This window comes from Salmo salar, chromosome 02 (genome assembly GCF_965601325.2).
Source record: "Salmo salar chromosome 02, fSalSal1, whole genome shotgun sequence".
Classification (NCBI taxonomy): Eukaryota; Metazoa; Chordata; class Actinopteri; order Salmoniformes; family Salmonidae; genus Salmo; species Salmo salar.
In genome coordinates, this window is record NC_138292.1 from 17,518,492 (window position 1) to 17,539,693 (window position 21,202).

The 21,202-nt window shown below is 46.0% G+C and overlaps 1 protein-coding gene across 1 annotated transcript in view; it reads right to left on the reverse strand.

Annotated features, from left to right (window-relative positions):
* Positions 1–20,741, reverse strand: part of LOC106575420 (tuftelin) — a 33,401-nt gene extending 12,660 nt beyond the window's left edge. Inside the window, exons 1-9 of the mRNA XM_082960405.1 lie at positions 20,257–20,741; positions 4,863–4,940; positions 3,487–3,597; positions 3,308–3,394; positions 3,145–3,207; positions 2,234–2,320; positions 960–1,070; positions 558–781; positions 197–302 (exon numbers count right to left, since the gene is read on the reverse strand). Coding sequence (XP_082816531.1) covers positions 197–302; positions 558–781; positions 960–1,070; positions 2,234–2,320; positions 3,145–3,207; positions 3,308–3,394; positions 3,487–3,597; positions 4,863–4,940; positions 20,257–20,319 — 930 coding nt within the window. The 5' untranslated portion in view covers positions 20,320–20,741. The remainder of the gene's footprint in view (positions 1–196; positions 303–557; positions 782–959; positions 1,071–2,233; positions 2,321–3,144; positions 3,208–3,307; positions 3,395–3,486; positions 3,598–4,862; positions 4,941–20,256) is intronic.
* Between the last annotated feature and the right edge of the window lie 461 nt (positions 20,742–21,202).

Consider the following 21,202-nt stretch of genomic DNA (forward strand, 5'->3'; position numbering starts at 1 on the left):
CATGTTATAGTCCTGTTATAGTCCTGTTATAGCATGTTATAGTCCTGTTATAGTCCTGTTATAGCATGTTATAGTCCTGTTATAGCATGTTATAGTCCTGTTATAGCATGTTATAGTCCTGTTATAGCATGTTATAGTCCTGTTATAGTCCTGTTATAGCATGTTATAGTCCTGTTATAGCATGTGTGCGTCTCACCTGTTCGATCATGTGTCTGACTTTCCTCTGCTGGCTCTTCAGCATGTCATCTAGATGATGGATCTTCTCCTTCAGAATGGCCAGCTCCTTCTCCAACTGCTCTGACCTGAGAAGAACACACAGCGTGAGTGGCTGGGAACACTCCTCGTCTATATGTGTGTGCACTCCTGTGTGTGTTTGTGTCTTGGTGTTTGTGTGTGAGCTCTGTGTCAACTCAAATCACGTACACAGATTTGCAGATGTTATCGCAGGTGCAGTGAAATGCTTGTGTTTCTAGCTCCAACAGGGCAGTGTGTGTGTGTGTGTGTGTGTGTGTGTGTGTGTTTGTGTGTGTGTGTGCTCTGTTTATTGTCCTCCTCACCTCTGCTCCTCGTTCCTGCCCTCCTCTCTGATTTTGCGTAATTCTCTGAGTTCCTCCTCTCTGTTCCTCAGTGTGTCTCGTAGGGCTTGGCTCTCCTGCGCCATGCCTCCCAGCAGCCTCTGGAGCTCCTCAATCCTCTGGTCCTTCCTCTCACTACTCTCCTCCACCCCCTTCAGCTTCTCCTCCTGCTCCCCCAGACGCTGGCGCAGATCCACACCTTCAGCCTGCACAGAAAAAGGACAGAGAGTTAGGTCATAGTTTCATGAGTCACAGCACTTTGGTGTGTGTGTGTGTGTGTGTGTGTGTGTGTGTGTGTGTGTGTGTGTGTGTGTGTATGATGTGTGTGTATATATGTATGTTGGTATGTAAGTATGTATGTGTATGTATGTATGCATGTTTTACCTGCAGTCTCTCCCTCTCCTCCTGGTGTTTCTTCTCGGCCTCCTGTAGCTGAGCATACAGACGCTTACTGACCTCCCTCATCTTCGCCCTCTCCACCTCATCCTCCCCTCCCTGAAGACAGAGAGAAAGAGAGAAAGAAAGAGGGAATAAAGGAACTGTTTGTTTCCATAGATTTGAGTGAAGCTCCAAGAATCCACTAATATCCTGTTCATAAACTAATTCAGCCAACTGACTGATCAAAGCACTGTAAACTCCTGGCTCCCCCGGTTCAGGGAAGTACTGTATTGTATACGGTTGTATACTACTGTATTGTAAAGCCTTGTACAGTAGTGTATTGTATAGTATAGTGTTCGTCTCAGGCCTAACAACACCCGTGCCAATAAATCCTCCAAACACAGTCTACTCTGGGATTATCACTTAAGTACTGTATTGTGTAGTACTGTATTGTGTAGTATTGTTTTGTATAGAATTGTGCAGTACTGTATTGTATAGTATTGGTTTCTCAGTGTTGCTTCTACTGTAGTGGGAGCGGCTCGGCCCTTTGTTTACACATTTGAATCAGATTAATGACGAGAGAGAGAGAATGAGGAATGCAAAATGCTAATATGCAAATAATTACAGAACAATCTATTTTTACATTTCAATGACAGAGGGAGAGTGAGAAAGAGTGAGGTGTGACTATGTGTCAGTGTGTCATAGCAGCGGTTACAAAGGGAGAGATTCTGATGTAAGCTGAACAAAGGCGAAAGTTTTCCACTCATATTTCATGCGTCATTCTCACGCTGCACGCACACAAACTGTTAAAGTCAGCCCTATTCACTCTTATGAAAAGGTTCCTGAATCCTGACATGAATAGCCTTGGGACCGCCCATTACCTGCTTGGCCTCAAGACTAAACCAAAGCTATTAAACAGGCAGTCATCTGGGGAATGTAGAACAATGGAGGGAGAAGAACACAGACTCACTCAACAACACAGGAGGAGAGGAGGAACGGACTGTACCAGGCCTTCCAGATCTCTCTCCTGGGTGGTGTTCCTCTCCCTTACCTCTCTTCTTCTCTCGCTCTCTCACTCTCTCTGTATTTGTGAATACACTCACAATAAAATGGACACACACACACACACACACACACGATCTCGGAACTGGGTCAGTCTAAGACTTGATATGTAGGTGTTAGACACCCACATAAACTCTCACACACATTTAAGCTCACACATACACACACACACACCCCACATGAACCTGTGTGTATAGGGCATGTGAAAAGCCCCTCACCTGCCCATCATCTTTAGCTCCTCCCTTTGAGGAAGAAGAGATGTTCTGATTGGAAGGAGTGCTGACTCTGTAGCCACTAGCAAGAAACTGGGGGGAGAGAAGGATGAAGAAAGAGAGGGAATAGTGAGGGATGGAGAGAACGAGAGGGGATATGAGACACACATTTAGGTAGAAGTGACACAAACAGGACATATTTCATGTCATCATTAGGTATCAAAATGAATGATGACACTAAACAACTGGTTCCATAACAACACGTGTACACATAAACATTATAAATGTGTTCCATAACAACACGTGTACACATTAAACATTATAAATGTGTTCCATAACAACACGTGTACACATAAACATTATAAATGTGTTCCATAACAACACGTGTACACATAAACATTATAAATGTGTTCCATAACAACACGTGTACACATAAACATTATAAATGTGTTCCATAACAACACGTGTACACATAAACATTATAAATGTGTTCCATAACAACACGTGTACACATAAACATTATAAATGTGTTCCATAACAACACGTGTAAACATAAACATTATAAATGTGTTCCATAACAACACGTGTACACATAAACATTATAAATGTGTTCCATAACAACACGTGTACACATAAACATTATAAATGTGTTCCATAACAACACGTGTACACATAAACATTATAAATGTGTTCCATAACAACACGTGTACACATAAACATTATAAATGTGTTCCATAACAACACGTGTACACATAAACATTATAAATGTGTTCCATAACAACACGTGTACACATAAACATTATAAATGTGTTCCATAACAACACCTGTACACACAAACATCATTCACTACTGTAAGTCGCTCTGGATAAGAGCGTCTGCTAAATGATTAAAATGTAAATGTAAATGTGTGCACATACCTTTTGTTGTCCTTTGTTCTTGGTTGCCATCTGTTCCCTCAGGGTCTTCAGACAGTATCTCACCTGAGCAAAACACACACACACACACACACACACACACACCTGTGTTACTGACAGACTCACACAGAGAGAGAGAAAGTGAGAGAGCGAGAATGTGTCTTACCTCCTGTATCTGGGAGACTTCATCTGACAACATCTTGAGGCTCTGCTGGTGTCTCTGCTGCTCCTGTCTACGATCCTCCAGATACACCTGCAACACATGGAATACAGACGTATTACACACACATTACACATTACACACCCTGGTAACACACACACCCTCAAACATTAAGCCCCACCCACCTTGATGACCTCAACCTGTTCAGCCTTCTCCTCAGAGGGTTTGATTGGTTCAGGCTTCAGAGCAGGCCTATCACTGGTTGGCTGCACCAGAGCAAACGCTCGTCCGATTGGCTGAAAAAAATCAGGGAGCGAGAGGAGTTTGTGATACTTGGAATAGTGTGAAAATATTTCCAATTCTCCAGCATGTGTGAACATGAAGAGATTCTGAGTGTGGTGACATGAATGTGTGAGAGGAGTTACGTGTTGCAACACTAGATTAGGTAGGACACTCAGTGACGGACCAACAGGATATGACATCAAGATGTTCCATTCAGTCCCATATACAGTAGTAGGTATGATATTCAGAATAGCACTGAGAATGTCTGACAGGTTAGAAACTAATGGAGGTTCTCTGAAACAGAAGGGGAGTTGTAGAATGTATACAGCATTATAACACATCTGTCATTTAGGTCCACCGCTTCAAGAACAAATTCTGGAAACTATTTATCTGTGTATACAGGATTCCTGTGTTTGTGTGTGTGTGTGGTGTGTGTGTGTGTGTGTGTGTGTGTGTGTGTGTGTGTGTGTGTGTGTGTGTGTGTGTGTGTGTGTGTGTGTGTGTGTGTGTGTGTGTGTGTGTGTATATAAAGCCCCCATAATCAGTAGACATTACATTTAGCCCTGATCGCTATGGTGATCACCACCATTCCATAAACTCTAAACTTCTGTGGAACTGGTCAAAGAAAGAAAGAAGAGGGTTAGAGAGCGCGAGGGAGCGTGAAGGAGAAATAGAAAGCGCAAGAGAAAGCGAGAGAGAGAGAGAGAGAGAGAGTTACACTGTATAAGTTTAGTAAGCTGGGCAGTGGTCTGTCTCTCCTCTCCAACATTGCTGTCTTAAGAACAGTCTTAAGAACAGTTTCAAGAGCAGTTGCATAAGACTCTGATGGAAACCGAATGGCAGCCATGCCATTTTATGACCTGTTTGTGAGTCTGTGTGTGAACTAGCACCCTGTGTGTGTGTGTGTGCTACTCTTTTCTGATTCAACACACTATCAACGTGTGTTAGGGACAGTGACCCCAGCCATCCCCTGGTCCACTAAAACACACTAAAACCCTCAGCGATTTCAGAAGGGCTTAACACCATGTATGTATATTCATTTACAGTAACAGTGAAGGTTCAGAATTCTGTTCTGCCATGGACTTTTATCCACATAGTACACATAGTACACATAGGGATACAATTCCATCCATCCAGGGATGGAGTTCCATGACTTCCTTCCTGTCCCCTCTGTTGTAATTGTAGTAGTCGGTTAATGCAGACAGAATTCTAGGTGTGTGTTGAGAGTCTAGGTCTGGTTTAGAGGTTAGGGTTCTAGGTCATGGTTCTAGGTTCTTACCTTGCTCCAGGGTTGTTCTGTGACCCTCCCGGACTGGTTCTGCTGGTGGAGAGTCAGCCTCAGTCTCCTGCACCCATCCTGACGAACGAGACGAAGAAAAGATTAAATGAGAAGCAGTTACAAAGAGCCCGTTATGGGATGGCGAGAGAGAGGGGTGAGGGTAAGGAGGGAACTACTGTAAACGGAGGAGGGGAAAAAGAGGGAGGAGAAAATGAGTAATACTGTGTAGGACAGAGAGGAAGAGGGAAGGTGGGAGGGAGAGAGGGAGAGACTGACTGGAGGCCAGTACCCAGTAAACTAGTGTGTAGGGAGCCAGTGGTTAGAGAGAGAGAGAGAACAGAAGCATAAAGTTGCTCAGAGACAGAATGTTCCATTTGAATGCATTCCAACTTGGAAAACCCAGAACTAGAGATCGATGCCAGCACCAATAGGAATCTCCATTAGAATTCCGGGAGACAGTGGCCAGAAAAACTGTACTGAAGTGGGATGGAACATTTCCATGGTAACCAAGTCTCCCAGTAACCATAAACTAAACTATCTGGCTCCAAAACAATGCAACTCAGGAAGAGTGGGTCAGGGTGAACACACACACACACACACACACAGTAATATACAGAAACCTAAACTCTCTTCTCACACACATAATACTGTTCCATGAGTCACTATGAGGGCAGTGAGGTCTGGTTGTGTCTCTCCTCTGGACAGGAAACCCCCATATTACCAGCTGAGAGGGGGGTGTGTGTGGTTGTGTCTCTCGCTGGACAGGAAACCCCCATATTACCAGCTGAGAGGGGGGTGTGTGTGGTTGTGTGTGTGTGGTTGTGTGTGTCTGCATGAGGCTGAGGGAGCAGAGTTATAGAGATGATAAACCAGACTAACTGGAAACCAACAACACATCATGTTCTCTTTACTCTCCTCTGTGTACATTTCTGTGTCCTAAAGTCTAAACTCAAGTTAACTCTGAGACAAGACAGACACAACAAATACTGTGGAGTTGTAAAGTGTTTGAACCCACAGAAACACACTGTGGTTAGCTACTGTTCCACTGCATATTGACTGTGTTGTTTTGACCCATCCAGTCAGGCCAGTTAGGAGAGTTACAATATGTGAGGTATGTTGACGTTCACTGTAGCTCTCTACCCTGCCAGCATTATGTTGGCGCACCAGAGTAGTGCATCACAAAGCCTCCTTTCATCAGCGGCCATTTTAAAACCATTACCCAGAAACCACCCACTAAATGTCTCATTCCTCACTACTGACTCACACTGACAGCCATCACAATGACATAATGACACTTTGGCCAAAAACTCCTCCTGGACAGATATAAGTAGCACTACATTAAGTAGTATTCACCTGGTAATTACTCAGGAAGTATGTTTTAAGATTGGGTAGGTGATTTTCGGTATACTTACGTGAAAGAATTCAACACTTAACCAAATGGTATGTAGTAGTGCATGTTTCAGTCAGTGAGGTAGCCATGGGCAGCGCCAGCGGGCATCTCTGGCACATACAGTACACAGTACCTACCAGGCCCGTGTGTATCAGGACAAATGAGGTAATAACAGGTATGTGTGTTGCGTAACGATGATGATTGTGTTGTTAGAGAGAAGTGGTGTATGACAGACAGACACGGGTACCACTGATTGCCTGTTAGGACAGGACACACACTCAACAAATACACATGCAGGAAAAGGAGAGAGGATGGAGAGAGGGAGCAGGGTAGGAGAGGACAAGGGAGTGGGAAGAGAGGGAAGATAGTGTCAAAAAGGGAGAGAGGGTGAACCTAAATTCTATCAGACTGCCGACTGAGCGCAAACAACCCTCCCCCTCTCCCCCCTCTCACCATCCATCTCTCAATTCTGTCTATTGCCACCTGACAGTAGGACTAATCCAGCAATATAAAGAAAGACAGAAAACAATGAGGGAGACAAAGACCAGCAGAGAGACAGAGAGAGAGAAGCGAGATAGAGAGTAGAGATTGAAATTGAATTGAGAGAGATTGAAATTGAATTGAGAGAGAGAGAGAGAGGGAGAGAGAGAGAAGAGAGAAATAAAGAGAGAATGTTCTGTTAGAGGAACAGTAATGTGTCCCTAGAGACAGGTCCCCTGGCCTCTCATATAGAAACCATCATCGCCAAACCCACTGGCTCCAGGTCATCTATAAGTCTTTGCTAGGTAAAGCCCCACCTTATCTCAGTTCACTGGTCACCATAGCAGCACCCACCCGTAGCACGCGCTCCAGCAGGTATATTTCACTGGTCACCCCCAAAGCCAATTCCTCCTTTGGCTGCATTTCCTTCCAGTTGTCTGCTGCAAATGACTGGAACGAATTGCAAAATCACTGAAGCTGGAGACCCATATCTCCCTCACTAACTTTAAGCACCAGCTGTCAGAGCAGCTCACAGATCACTGCACCTGTACATAGCCCATCTGTAAATAGGCCATCCATCTACCTATCATCCCCATACTGTATTTATTTATCTTGCTCCTTTGCACCCCAGTATCTCTACTTGCACATTCATCTTCTGCATATCTATCACAATTTAATTGCTATATTGTAATTATTTCACCACTATGGCCTATTTATTTCCTTACCTCCCTTATCTTACCTCATTTGCACACACTGTATATAGACTTTTTTCTACTGTATTATTGACTGTATGTTTGTTTATTCCATGTGTAACTCTGTGTTGTTGTTTGTGTCGCACTGCTTTGCTTTATCTCGGCCAGGTCGCAGTTGTAAATGAGAACTTGTTCTCAACTAGCCTACCTGGTTAAATAAAGGTGAAATAAATCAAATAAAATAGAGAAGCAGACAAAGGTTCACCTAATCCACCACCAAACAGACACACCTTGGCCTACTCTGTACACTATCACAAACAACGAGGATCGGGTAATGGCAGCCATCCACAGGGAAAACAGACTATGGTGACACAGACCCAGTCTGCTGCCCAGAGACCCAGTCTGCTGCCCAGAGACCCAGTCTGCTGCCCAGAGACCCAGTCTGCTGCCCAGAGACCCAGTCTGCTGCCCAGAGACCCAGTCTGCTGCCCAGAGACCCAGTCTGCTGCCCAGAGACCCAGTCTGCTGCCCAGAGACCCAGTCTGCTGCCCAGAGACCCAGTCTGCTACCCAGAGACCCAGTCTGCTGCCCAGAGACCCAGTCTGCTGCCCAGAGATCCAGTCTGCTGCCCAGAGACCCAGTCTGCTGCCCAGAGACCCAGTCCGCTGCCCAGAGACCCAGTCCGCTGCCCAGAGACCCAGTCCGCTGCCCAGAGACCCAGTCCGCTGCCCAGAGACCCAGTCCGCTGCCCAGAGACCCAGTCCGCTGCCCAGAGACCCAGTCCGCTGCCCAGAGACCCAGTCCGCTGCCCAGAGACCCAGTCCGCTGCCCAGAGACCCAGTCCGCTGCCCAGAGACCCAGTCCGCTGCCCAGAGACCCAGTCCGCTGCCCAGAGACCCAGTCCGCTGCCCAGAGAGCCAGTCCGCTGCCCAGAGACCCAGTCCGCTGCCCAGAGACCCAGTCCGCTGCCCAGAGACCCAGTCCGCTGCCCAGAGACCCAGTCCGCTGCCCAGAGACCCAGTCCGCTGCCCAGAGACCCAGTCCGCTGCCCAGAGAGCCAGTCCGCTGCCCAGAGACCCAGTCCGCTGCCCAGAGACCCAGTCCGCTGCCCAGAGACCCAGTCCGCTGCCCAGAGACCCAGTCCGCTGCCCAGAGACCCAGTCCGCTGCCCAGAGACCCAGTCCGCTGCCCAGAGACCCAGTCCGCTGCCCAGAGAGCCAGTCCGCTGCCCAGAGAGCCAGTCCGCTGCCCAGAGACCCAGTCCGCTGCCCAGAGACCCAGTCCGCTGCCCAGAGACCCAGTCCGCTGCCCAGAGACCCAGTCCGCTGCCCAGAGACCCAGTCCGCTGCCCAGAGACCCAGTCCGCTGCCCAGAGACCCAGTCCGCTGCCCAGAGACCCAGTCCGCTGCCCAGAGACCCAGTCCGCTGCCCAGAGACCCAGTCCGCTGCCCAGAGACCCAGTCCGCTGCCCAGAGACCCAGTCTGCTGCCCAGAGAGCCAGTCTGCTGCCCAGAGACCCAGTCTGCTGCCCAGAGACCCAGTCCGCTGCCCAGAGACCCAGTCCGCTGCCCAGAGACCCAGTCCGCTGCCCAGAGACCCAGTCCGCTGCCCAGAGACCCAGTCCGCTGCCCAGAGACCCAGTCCGCTGCCCAGAGACCCAGTCCGCTGCCCAGAGACCCAGTCCGCTGCCCAGAGACCCAGTCCGCTGCCCAGAGACCCAGTCCGCTGCCCAGGGACCCAGTCCGCTGCCCAGAGACCCAGTCCGCTGCCCAGAGACCCAGTCTGCTGCCCAGAGACCCAGTCTGCTGCCCAGGGACCCAGTCTGCTGCCCAGAGACCCAGTCTGCTGCCCAGAGACCCAGTCTGCTGCCCAGAGACCCAGTCTGCTGCCCAGAGACCCAGTCTGCTGCCCAGAGACCCAGTCTGCTGCCCAGAGACCCAGTCTGCTGCCCAGAGACCCAGTCTGCTGCCCAGAGACCCAGTCCGCTGCCCAGAGACCCAGTCCGCTGCCCAGAGACCCAGTCCGCTGCCCAGAGACCCAGTCCGCTGCCCAGAGACCCAGTCTGCTGCCCAGGGACCCAGTCTGCTGCCCAGAGATCCAGTCTACTGCCCAGAGATCCAGTCTACTGCCCAGAGACCCAGTCTGCTGCCCAGGGACCCAGTCTGCTGCCCAGAGACCCAGTCTACTGCCCAGAGACCCAGTCTACCATTATAATAGAGCAGTAATGTAAAACCAGACTCAGCATGGTCTACAGCCACAAGGGATCATAGATAAGGCTTTTGTTTGTGACTGTGGTGTCAGGAGAGAGGGAGAGACAGAGAGTAGAGAGTAGAGAGGGGAGAGACAGAGGGGAGAGAGAGTAGAGAGGGGAGAGACAGAGTAGAGAGACAGAGTAGAGAGACAGAGTAGAGAGAGAGAAACAGAGACAGAGACAGAGACAGAGAGAGAGTAGAGAGACAGTAGAGAGACAGAGAGACAGAGAGAGAGTAGAGAGACAGAGAGAGTAGAGAGACAGCGAGAGTAGAGAGACAGAGAGAGAGTAGAGAGACAGAGAGAGAGTAGAGAGACAGCGAGAGTAGAGAGACAGAGAGAGAGTAGAGAGACAGAGAGAGTAGAGACAGCGAGAGAGTAGAGAGACAGCGAGAGAGTAGAGAGACAGAGAGAGAGTAGAGAGACAGAGAGAGAGTAGAGAGACAGCGAGAGTAGAGAGACAGAGAGAGAGTAGAGAGACAGAGAGAGAGAGTAGAGAGACAGCGAGAGTAGAGAGACAGAGAGAGAGTAGAGAGACAGAGAGAGTAGAGACAGCGAGAGAGTAGAGAGACAGCGAGAGAGTAGAGAGACAGAGAGAGAGTAGAGAGACAGAGAGAGAGTAGAGAGACAGCGAGAGTAGAGAGACAGAGAGAGAGTAGAGAGACAGAGAGAGAGTAGAGAGACAGCGAGAGTAGAGAGACAGAGAGAGAGTAGAGAGACAGAGAGAGTAGAGAGACAGCGAGAGTAGAGAGACAGAGACAGAGACAGAGAGACAGAGAGAGAGTAGAGAGACAGAGAGAGAGTAGAGAGACAGAGGGAGAGTAGAGAGACAGAGAGAGAGTAGAGAGACAGTAGAGAGAGTAGAGAGACAGTAGAGAGACAGAGAGAGAGTAGAGAGACAGAGAGAGAGTAGAGACAGTAGAGAGACAGAGAGAGAGTAGAGAGACAGAGAGAGTAGAGAGACAGCGAGAGAGTAGAGACAGCGAGAGAGTAGAGAGACAGCGAGAGAGTAGAGAGACAGAGAGAGAGTAGAGAGACAGAGAGAGAGTAGAGAGACAGCGAGAGAGTAGAGAGACAGAGAGAGTAGAGAGACAGAGAGAGAGTAGAGAGACAGAGAGAGTAGAGAGACAGAGAGAGAGTAGAGAGACAGAGAGAGAGTAGAGAGACAGTAGAGAGAGTAGAGAGACAGTAGAGAGACAGAGAGAGTAGAGAGACAGAGAGAGAGTAGAGAGACAGTAGAGAGACAGAGAGAGAGTAGAGAGACAGAGAGAGTAGAGAGACAGCGAGAGAGTAGAGACAGCGAGAGAGTAGAGAGACAGCGAGAGAGTAGAGAGACAGAGAGAGAGTAGAGAGACAGCGAGAGAGTAGAGAGACAGCGAGAGAGTAGAGAGACAGAGAGAGTAGAGAGACAGAGAGAGAGTAGAGAGACAGAGAGAGTAGAGAGACAGAGAGAGAGTAGAGAGACAGAGAGAGTAGAGAGACAGAGAGAGTAGAGAGACAGAGAGAGAGTAGAGAGACAGAGAGAGTAGAGAGACAGAGAGAGTAGAGAGACAGAGAGAGTAGAGAGACAGAGAGAGAGTAGAGAGACAGAGAGAGAGTAGAGAGACAGAGAGAGAGTAGAGAGACAGAGGAGAGTAGAGAGACGAGAGAGAGTAGAGAGACAGAGAGAGTAGAGAGACAGAGAGAGTAGAGAGAGATAGAGTTGAGAGTAGAGACAGAGAGAGAGTAGAGAGACAGAGAGAGAGTAGAGAGACAGAGAGAGAGTAGAGAGACAGAGAGAGAGCAGAGAGACAGAGAGAGTAGAGAGACAGAGAGAGTAGAGAGAGTAGAGAGACAGAGAGAGTAGAGAGACAGAGAGAGTAGAGAGAGATAGAGTTGAGAGTAGAGACAGAGAGAGAGTAGAGAGAGATAGAGTTGAGAGTAGAGACAGAGAGAGAGTAGAGAGAGATGGAGTAGAGAGTAGAGAGAGAGGGAGAGACAGGCAAAGCAGAACAAAGGAATAGAGGGAGAGCTGTGTGATAGAGGCTGAATGACTCTTTCCACCCCTACACTGGAAACAGCAGACTACCTGCTTACACCAGTTGATAGGAGAGTGGAATAGAGACCCATATAAACAACATCAACACAGACATGTCAGTAAGAGCTCAGCGTCCAGTACTGTCCCTCCTCTGTCATAAATGGAACCTGAGAGAGCTGGAAACGAGGTAGTGGAGCAGGTATCAGTACCACATCACCTAGTACCTACGTTCCAGTCAGTACCACATCACCTAGTACCTACGTTCCAGTCAGTACCACATCACCTAGCACCTACGTTCAAGTCAGTACCACATCACCCAGCACCTACGTTCCAGTCAGTACCACATCACCCAGCACCTACGTTCCAGTCAGTACCACATCACCTAGCACCTACGTTCCAGTCAGTACCACATCACCTACGTTCCAGTCAGTACCACATCACCTACGTTCCAGTCAGTACCACATCACCTAGTACCTACGTTCCAGTCAGTACCACATCACCTAGTACCTACGTTCCAGTCAGTACCACATCACCTAGTACCTACGTTCCAGTCAGTACCACATCACCTAGTACCTACGTTCCAGTCAGTACCACATCACCCAGCACCTACGTTCCAGTCAGTACCACATCACCCAGCACCTACGTTCCAGTCAGTACCACATCACCCAGCACCTACATTCCAGTCAGCACCACATCACCTAGTACCTACATTCCAGTCAGTACCACATCACCCAGCACCTACGTTCCAGTCAGTACCCCATCACCCAGCACCTATGTTCCAGTCAGTACCACATCACATAGCACCTACGTTCCAGTCAGTACCACATCACCTAGCACCTACGTTCCAGTCAGTACCACATCACCTAGCACCTACGTTCCAGTCAGTACCACATCACCTAGTACCTACGTTCCAGTCAGTACCACATCACCCAGCACCTACGTTCCAGTCAGTACCACATCACCCAGCACCTACGTTCAAGTCAGTACCACATCACCCAGCACCTACGTTCCAGTCAGTACCACATCACCCAGCACCTACGTTCCAGTCAGTACCACATCACCTAGCACCTACGTTCCAGTCAGTACCACATCACCCAGCACCTACGTTCCAGTCAGTACCACATCACCTAGCACCTATGGGAGAAAACCCTCTTCCTCTGTACTGCATTCCATAGGAGAGAATGAACCGTCCATAACCAATCTTACTGTGTGTGTGTACATGTGTCTGTGTGTGAGTGTGTGTGTGTGTGTGTGTGTGTGTGCGTCTGTGTGTGTGCTTCTGTGTGTGTTAAACCTTATAAATCTGTCTCCAGTTAACCTCCGGAGTGGTCTGATTCCCATACCTGAGTTCAGGTGTGATGTGTGCAGTGAGGGGTGAGGAATGAGGAACAAGGGGTCAGGTACAGCGAGAGACACGTCAGAAAACGAGGGAGCAGAGAACAAACATTCTCTGAGACATTCCTATACAATCACTGGTGCAGTGTTACAGTCAGAAGGGAATACAACAGATGGCCTAGAGTAAACGCTAGGACAAAAGGGATTCCAGTTGAAGAGAAGCTGTAAGACCTGCACACGGGTAAATAAGACCTGCACACGGGTAAATAAGACGTGCACACGGGTAAATAGGACGTGCACACGGGTAAATAGGACGTGCACACGGGTAAATAGGACGTGCACACGGGTAAATAAGACCTGCACACGGGTAAATAAGACGAGCACACGGGTAAATAGGACGTGCACACGGGTAAATAGGACGTGCACACGGGTAAATAGGACGTGCACACGGGTAAATAGGACGTGCACACGGGTAAATAGGACGTGCACACGGAGAAAATAGGACGTGCACACGGGTAAATAGGACGTGCACACGGAGAAAATAGGACGTGCACACGGGTAAATAGGACGTGCACACGGGTAAATAGGACGTGCACACGGAGAAAATAGGACGTGCACACGGGGTAAATAGGACGTGCACACGGAGAAAATAGGACGTGCACACGGGTAAATAGGACGTGCACACGGGTAAATAAGACGTGCACACGGGTAAATAAGACGTGCACACGGGTAAATAAGACGTGCACACGGGTAAATAGGATGTGCACACGGGTAAATAGGACGTGCACACGGGTAAATAGGACGTCCACACGGGTAAATAAGACCTCCACACGGGTAAATAAGACCTCCACACGGGTAAATAAGACCTCCACACGGGTAAATAAGACCTCCACACGGGTAAATAGGACCTCCACACGGGTAAATAGGACCTGCACACGGGTAAATAGGACCTGCACACGGGTAAATAGGACCTCCACACGGGTAAATAGGACGTGCACACGGGTAAATAAGACCTCCACACGGGTAAATAAGACCTCCACACGGGTAAATAGGACCTCCACACGGGTAAATAGGACCTTCACACGGGTAAATAGGACCTTCACACGGGTAAATAGGACCTCCACAGGGGTAAATAGGACCTCCACACGGGTAAATAAGACGTGCACACGGGTAAATAAGACCTCCACACGGGTAAATAAGACCTCCACACGGGTAAATAAGACCTCCACACGGGTAAATAGGACCTCCACACGGGTAAATAGGACCTCCACACGGGTAAATAAGATGTGCACACGGGTAAATAAAGAAAGTGTTATGAGCATTGTCTGTTCTTTCCTCTGGGGGTACTAGGTGATAAATCTGTACAAATGATGACAGAGTTATGGTTTCCTGTGGAATGAGTTCTAGGCATGTACCTATTCATCTTTACTGAGGGAGTAGTACTTTCTACCCTAGCAACATACATACTTAGCAACAAGACCTGCATGAGTTACTGCTTCCTATAGTGTGGAAATGGAATGAGGTTGTCTTGTTTAGTGTCTGAGTTACTGCTTCCTATAGTGTGGAAATGGAATGAGGTTGTCTTGTTTAGTGTCTGAGTTACTGCTTCCTATAGTGTGGAAATGGAATGAGGTTGTCTTGTTTAGTGTCTGAGTTACTGCTTCCTATAGTGTGGAAATGGAATGAGGTTGTCTTGTTTAGTGTCTGAGTTACTGCTTCCTATAGTGTGGAAATGGAATGAGGTTGTCTTGTTTAGTGTCTGAGTTACTGCTTCCTATAGTGTGGAAATGGAATGAGGTTGTCTTGTTTAGTGTGTGAGTTACTGCTTCCTATAGTGTGGAAATGGAATGAGGTTGTCTTGTTTAGTGTCTGAGTTACTGCTTCCTATAGTGTGGAAATGGAATGAGGTTGTCTTGTTTAGTGTCTGAGTTACTGCTTCCTATAGTGTGGAAATGGAATGAGGTTGTCTTGTTTAGTGTGTGAGTTACTGCTTCCTATAGTGTGGAAATGGAATGAGGTTGTCTTGTTTAGTGTGTGAGTTACTGCTTCCTATAGTGTGGAAATGGAATGAGGTTGTCTTGTTTAGTGTCTGAGTTACTGCTTCCTATAGTGTGGAAATGGAATGAGGTTGTCTTGTTTAGTGTGTGAGTTACTGCTTCCTATAGTGTGGAAATGGAATGAGGTTGTCTTGTTTAGTGTCTGAGTTGACTGCTTCTTCTACTAGTTCCTGGTGGTGGGAAGACTGTTTCTGGTTCCTCCTCATAGATGAGTCAGAAGGTCATGTCTTGCACAGTTCCAGACAGTGATGTCACATTCTCCATAGCGAGGTAATGTGGAGGGATGGGTGAGCTCAGTAAACATGAGGAATCAGGGTGGATCATGAGGCATTATTTAAAAAGTAGGAATGCTGACAAAAGCCTAGTGACGGAAAAGAAGAGAATTACCAAAACTCTCTGGTGACTGGATGGATGTTATATTTAAGAATGAATGAGAGTGTGGATTAATAGATAGTCATGAGGAATGTACTGGCTGTTCTGTCAATGTTCTGCATAATATCAATACTCACTCTCACACAAACAGTGTTCCTTCTATCCAGGCATAGTTCAACTACAGCTGGAGGGCACACATACCTGCATACACACAAACACACCCTTCACTGTTGCAATTTTGAGAACATTTATTTTCCTTATATTTCGCAGTCCTCCTCTTCTCATAACGTTTAGCCTAAATGGACTTTAAAGGTCTTTCACAAGGCTATAGCACAGAATCAGCCCGTCCTCCTATATTTATTCCATGTTGCTGTATCTCCCTGGCCTTAATAACCATATTCCTCCTATATTTATTCCATGTTGCTGTATCTCCCTGGCCTTAATAACCATATTCCTCCTATATTTATTCCATGTTGCTGTATCTCCCTGGCCTTAATAACCATATTCCTCCTATATTTATTCCATGTTGCTGTATCTCCCTGGCCTTAATAACCATATTCCTCCTATATTTATTCCATGTTGCTGTATCTCCCTGGCCTTAATAACCATATTCCTCCTATATTTATTCCATGTTGCTGTATCTCCCTGGTCTTAATAACCATATTCCTCCTATATTTATTCCATGTTGCTGTATCTCCCTGGCCTTAATAACCATATTCCTCCTATATTTATTCCATGTTGCTGTATCTCCCTGGCCTTAATAACCATATTCCTCCTATATTTATTCCATGTTGCTGTATCTCCCTGGCCTTAATAACCATATTCCTCCTATATTTATTCCATGTTGCTGTATCTCCCTGGCCTTAATAACCATATTCCTCCTATATTTATTCCATGTTGCTGTATCTCCCTGGTCTTAATAACCATATTCCTCCTATATTTATTCCATGTTGCTGTATCTCCCTGGTCTTAATAACCATATTCCTCCTATATTTATTCCATGTTGCTGTATCTCCCTGGCCTTAATAACCATATTCCTCCTATATTTATTCCATGTTGCTGTATCTCCCTGGCCTTAATAACCATATTCCTCCTATATTTATTCCATGTTGCTGTATCTCCCTGGCCTTAATAACCATATTCCTCCTATATTTATTCCATGTTGCTGTATCTCCCTGGCCTTAATAACCATATTCCTCCTATATTTATTCCATGTTGCTGTATCTCCCTGGCCTTAATAACCATATTCCTCCTATATTTATTCCATGTTGCTGTATCTCCCTGGCCTTAATAACCATATTCCTCCTATATTTATTCCATGTTGCTGTATCTCCCTGGCCTTAATAACCATATTCCTCCTATATTTATTCCATGTTGCTGTATCTCCCTGGCCTTAATAACCATATTCCTCCTATATTTATTCCATGTTGCTGTATCTCCCTGGCCTTAATAACCATATTCCTCCTATATTTATTCCATGTTGCTGTATCTCCCTGGCCTTAATAACCATATTCCTCCTATATTTATTCCATGTTGCTGTATCTCCCTGGCCTTAATAACCATATTCCTCCTATATTTATTCCATGTTGCTGTATCTCCCTGGCCTTAATAACCATATTCCTCCTATATTTATTCCATGTTGCTGTATCTCCCTGGCCTTAATAACCATATTCCTCCTATATTTATTCCATGTTGCTGTATCTCCCTGGCCTTAATAACCATATTCCTCCTATATTTATTCCATGTTGCTGTATCTCCCTGGCCTTAATAACCATATTCCTCCTATATTTATTCCATGTTGCTGTATCTCCCTGGCCTTAATAACCATATTCCTCCTATATTTATTCCATGTTGCTGTATCTCCCTGGCCTTAATAACCATATTCCTCCTATATTTATTCCATGTTGCTGTATCTCCCTGGCCTTAATAACCATATTCCTCCTATATTTATTCCATGTTGCTGTATCTCCCTGGCCTTAATAACCATATTCCTCCTATATTTATTCCATGTTGCTGTATCTCCCTGGCCTTAATAACCATATTCCTCCTATATTTATTCCATGTTGCTGTATCTCCCTGGCCTTAATAACCATATTCCTCCTATATTTATTCCATGTTGCTGTATCTCCCTGGCCTTAATAACCATATTCCTCCTATATTTATTCCATGTTGCTGTATCTCCCTGGCCTTAATAACCATATTCCTCCTATATTTATTCCATGTTGCTGTATCTCCCTGGCCTTAATAACCATATTCCTCCTATATTTATTCCATGTTGCTGTATCTCCCTGGCCTTAATAACCATATTCCTCCTATATTTATTCCATGTTGCTGTATCTCCCTGGCCTTAATAACCATATTCCTCCTATATTTATTCCATGTTGCTGTATCTCCCTGGCCTTAATAACCATATTCCTCCTATATTTATTCCATGTTGCTGTATCTCCCTGGCCTTAATAACCATATTCCTCCTATATTTATTCCATGTTGCTGTATCTCCCTGGCCTTAATAACCATATTCCTCCTATATTTATTCCATGTTGCTGTATCTCCCTGGCCTTAATAACCATATTCCTCCTATATTTATTCCATGTTGCTGTATCTCCCTGGCCTTAATAACCATATTCCTCCTATATTTATTCCATGTTGCTGTATCTCCCTGGCCTTAATAACCATATTCCTCCTATATTTATTCCATGTGGCTGTATCTCCCTGGCCTTAATCCTGGCCTTAATAACCATATTCCTCCTATATTTATTCCATGTTGCTGTATCTCCCTGGTCTTAATAACCATATTCCTCCTATATTTATTCCATGTTGCTGTATCTCCCTGGCCTTAATAACCATATTCCTCCTATATTTATTCCATGTTGCTGTATCTCCCTGGTCTTAATAACCATATTCCTCCTATATTTATTCCATGTTGCTGTATCTCCCTGGCCTTAATAACCATATTCCTCCTATATTTATTCCATGTTGCTGTATCTCCCTGGCCTTAATAACCATATTCATCCTATATTTATTCCATGTTGCTGTATCTCCCTGGTCTTAATAACCATATTCATCCTATATTTATTCCATGTTGCTGTATCTCCCTGGTCTTAATAACCATATTCCTCCTATATTTATTCCATGTTGCTGTATCTCCCTGGTCTTAATAACCAGATCAGATACGATAAGTCAAGAATGTGGGTGTAGAATGTTTGTTGTTCCATTGTATCTGATAAGGACGACGTTGTATTAGGCGGTGATTCTAATTTGAGAGCTGCATCGTTCCCACACCCCTAGTTGTTTATGTTCAAATATAAAACAAGATAAACCCGACTAGCATGAACAAAGCATAGGTTATGTATCTAGCCGTGTGCTTCATCATTTGACTGTGTACCTTGACCTTATAATCCAGTTTTATAGCCCTATACCATGCTGATAGGTAAGTTAAGTTCTTAAATTCTGATAGCCTGTTGCTCCTGGTCGAGGTTACCTACAGGCACATATTTAGGATCAGTGTATCATTCTTAAGTCCAAACCTTGACCAAAGGGGGTGAAATGTTAAGGGCCAACATCATGCTGTTGTATGGCTCTGCAGGAGACTGTGTTTATCTGGTGAACGTGTCATGTTGTGGGCCAATGGTCAGGCCCCAGATAGAACACAGACCATCATCAGAGCCATTTGTCTAACAGGGTCAATGATTAACCTTCTCCAGCCAGACAGGAGATTAAGAGCTTCTATACCAGGGATAATGACTGGTGATGTAAACATCTAGGTGGAGCAGAGCTCAAAGGACCTTATAAGGTTGTATAAGCCTGGTTCTCAGTCTGGATGTAGTGTGCCTGCCCTGTGGATCACTGGTTCAATGCCCCTCACAGATGTGTTCCACCCTAAATCACTACAATTATGGTACATGACAATGTCTAACGGGCATAGAGCAGGGGTGTCAAACATACGGCCTGGATCCCGCCCGCGATGGGGACCAATCCTGCCCGCTGCTGGTTTAAGGAAAAATACAAAAATAAAATGTTTTTATACTTTAAAATGACTAAAAGCAAATAATGGACCTACATTCATACAGTTTATTGACTGTGGCCAGCTCACTAATAATCACAGAGGAAGGAGGAAGACCGAATGCGCCCCCCCAGGACAAAATGAGTTTGACACCCCTGGCATAGAGAGAGGACACTGAGGAAGCTGTCTTACTGTAGGGTAAGTAGGCTAGTCTTCTGGCTGACACTACTGTAAGCCCTACATGAAGATGCTCACTTGTGACAGCAGTCTGGTCCCTCTGGCCAGATCACAGATGTTATTTGGGCTAATAGGGTGTGTGTGTGTGTGTGTGTGTGTGTGTGTGTGTGTGTGTGTGTGTGTGTGTGTGTTAATACTATAATTACTAGAAAAAGCCCATTAACACCAGAGGAAGCTAGTAAGCCTGATAAGACTTCAGTCAGGAGGATCTAAGACCAATACTCAGAAGGAAATTCATCTCTTCTTGTTTATTCTTACTTTAGGGGTATCATTTTGTGTCCCAAAGTAAGGTATTGTGCTATCGGTTAAATTAAATATTGTAATTGATGTCAGATTATAATGTAAAACAATTTGCATATCCAACTGGTTGGCATGAATAAATGAAAAAAATATATTTAAAAAAGTGGGAAAAATAAAGCAGCCACATAGTGATAACATAACATAACCTTTGACACACGTACGTGGCGCCTCTCCATCTGCCTGCCTGCCAGACTGTCTAGCCATCCGGAACGCAGTGAGAAGGATAGTAAAACATGTTCACTTAAATAGTTTTTGTCTTACCGCTGTTCTCTCATCAGCTCTGATGTCCTCAAATGTACACAGACTCCGCGTTACCCCGTTCATCTTCACACAGATAAGATATAATTATTTATCTATAGCTTAAATATGAAAGAGTTGTTCAACGTTGCTTATATATAATTATTTTCTCTAAACAAACAGGGAAAACGGGTTTTCGTCCTCTTGTCTCCCTCTAGCCCTCGCAGACGGAAGATCACGGTTGATTTGAACAATAGTCGACGCTGCTCTTTACTACCAGTTTAATCAGGCAGTTCCCTCTACTCCCGCCCTCCCTCAGGAATGTATGCGCGTGACCTCAGTGCACAGGCAGCAGAGATGTTGGATAACTAAAGACAGTTCACTCAGGACGTTAACCATCGAACAAAAAATGATCAGTTCCTGTCTACTTAAGGGGGTGGCTCTCCCATAGACACCAATACGAAAGCAGCTGGGTCTGGTATTCTTCTTAGTTCATTGACGTCCATGAAACAGAACAAAATAGGGAGTGGGATGTCTCGCTGCCTCTTCTTTCTCTGTAGCCAGCTCGCTCTGTCTCCCGTCACGCCCCCGCGCTGCGCGCTACAACTGAAAAAGTCAGAGGAGCGCGGACTACGCAGGTAAATACCTGTCAGATAGCAAAATAATAAAACTCAATCTCATTACATCCGAAACTCAATCTCATACCATGCCGATCACATATTAGGAAAATTGTTAGGAAATTACGATTTTATTTCAGTTGAGTATTGCATTCAGGTTTGAGGGACACAAATATAGTTGTTCCACAGGCAAATAGGCTACTCATGACCACAAAAACACAGGGAAACTGAACCAGACAAAGTCAGACAGACAGACACAGAGAGAGAGGGAGACAGTGCTCCATCAGTGTGTCCACAGCAGCAGTAGCATGCAGGTCTCAGTGTTCTGATCCAGAGCTCAGGCTGCACACAGA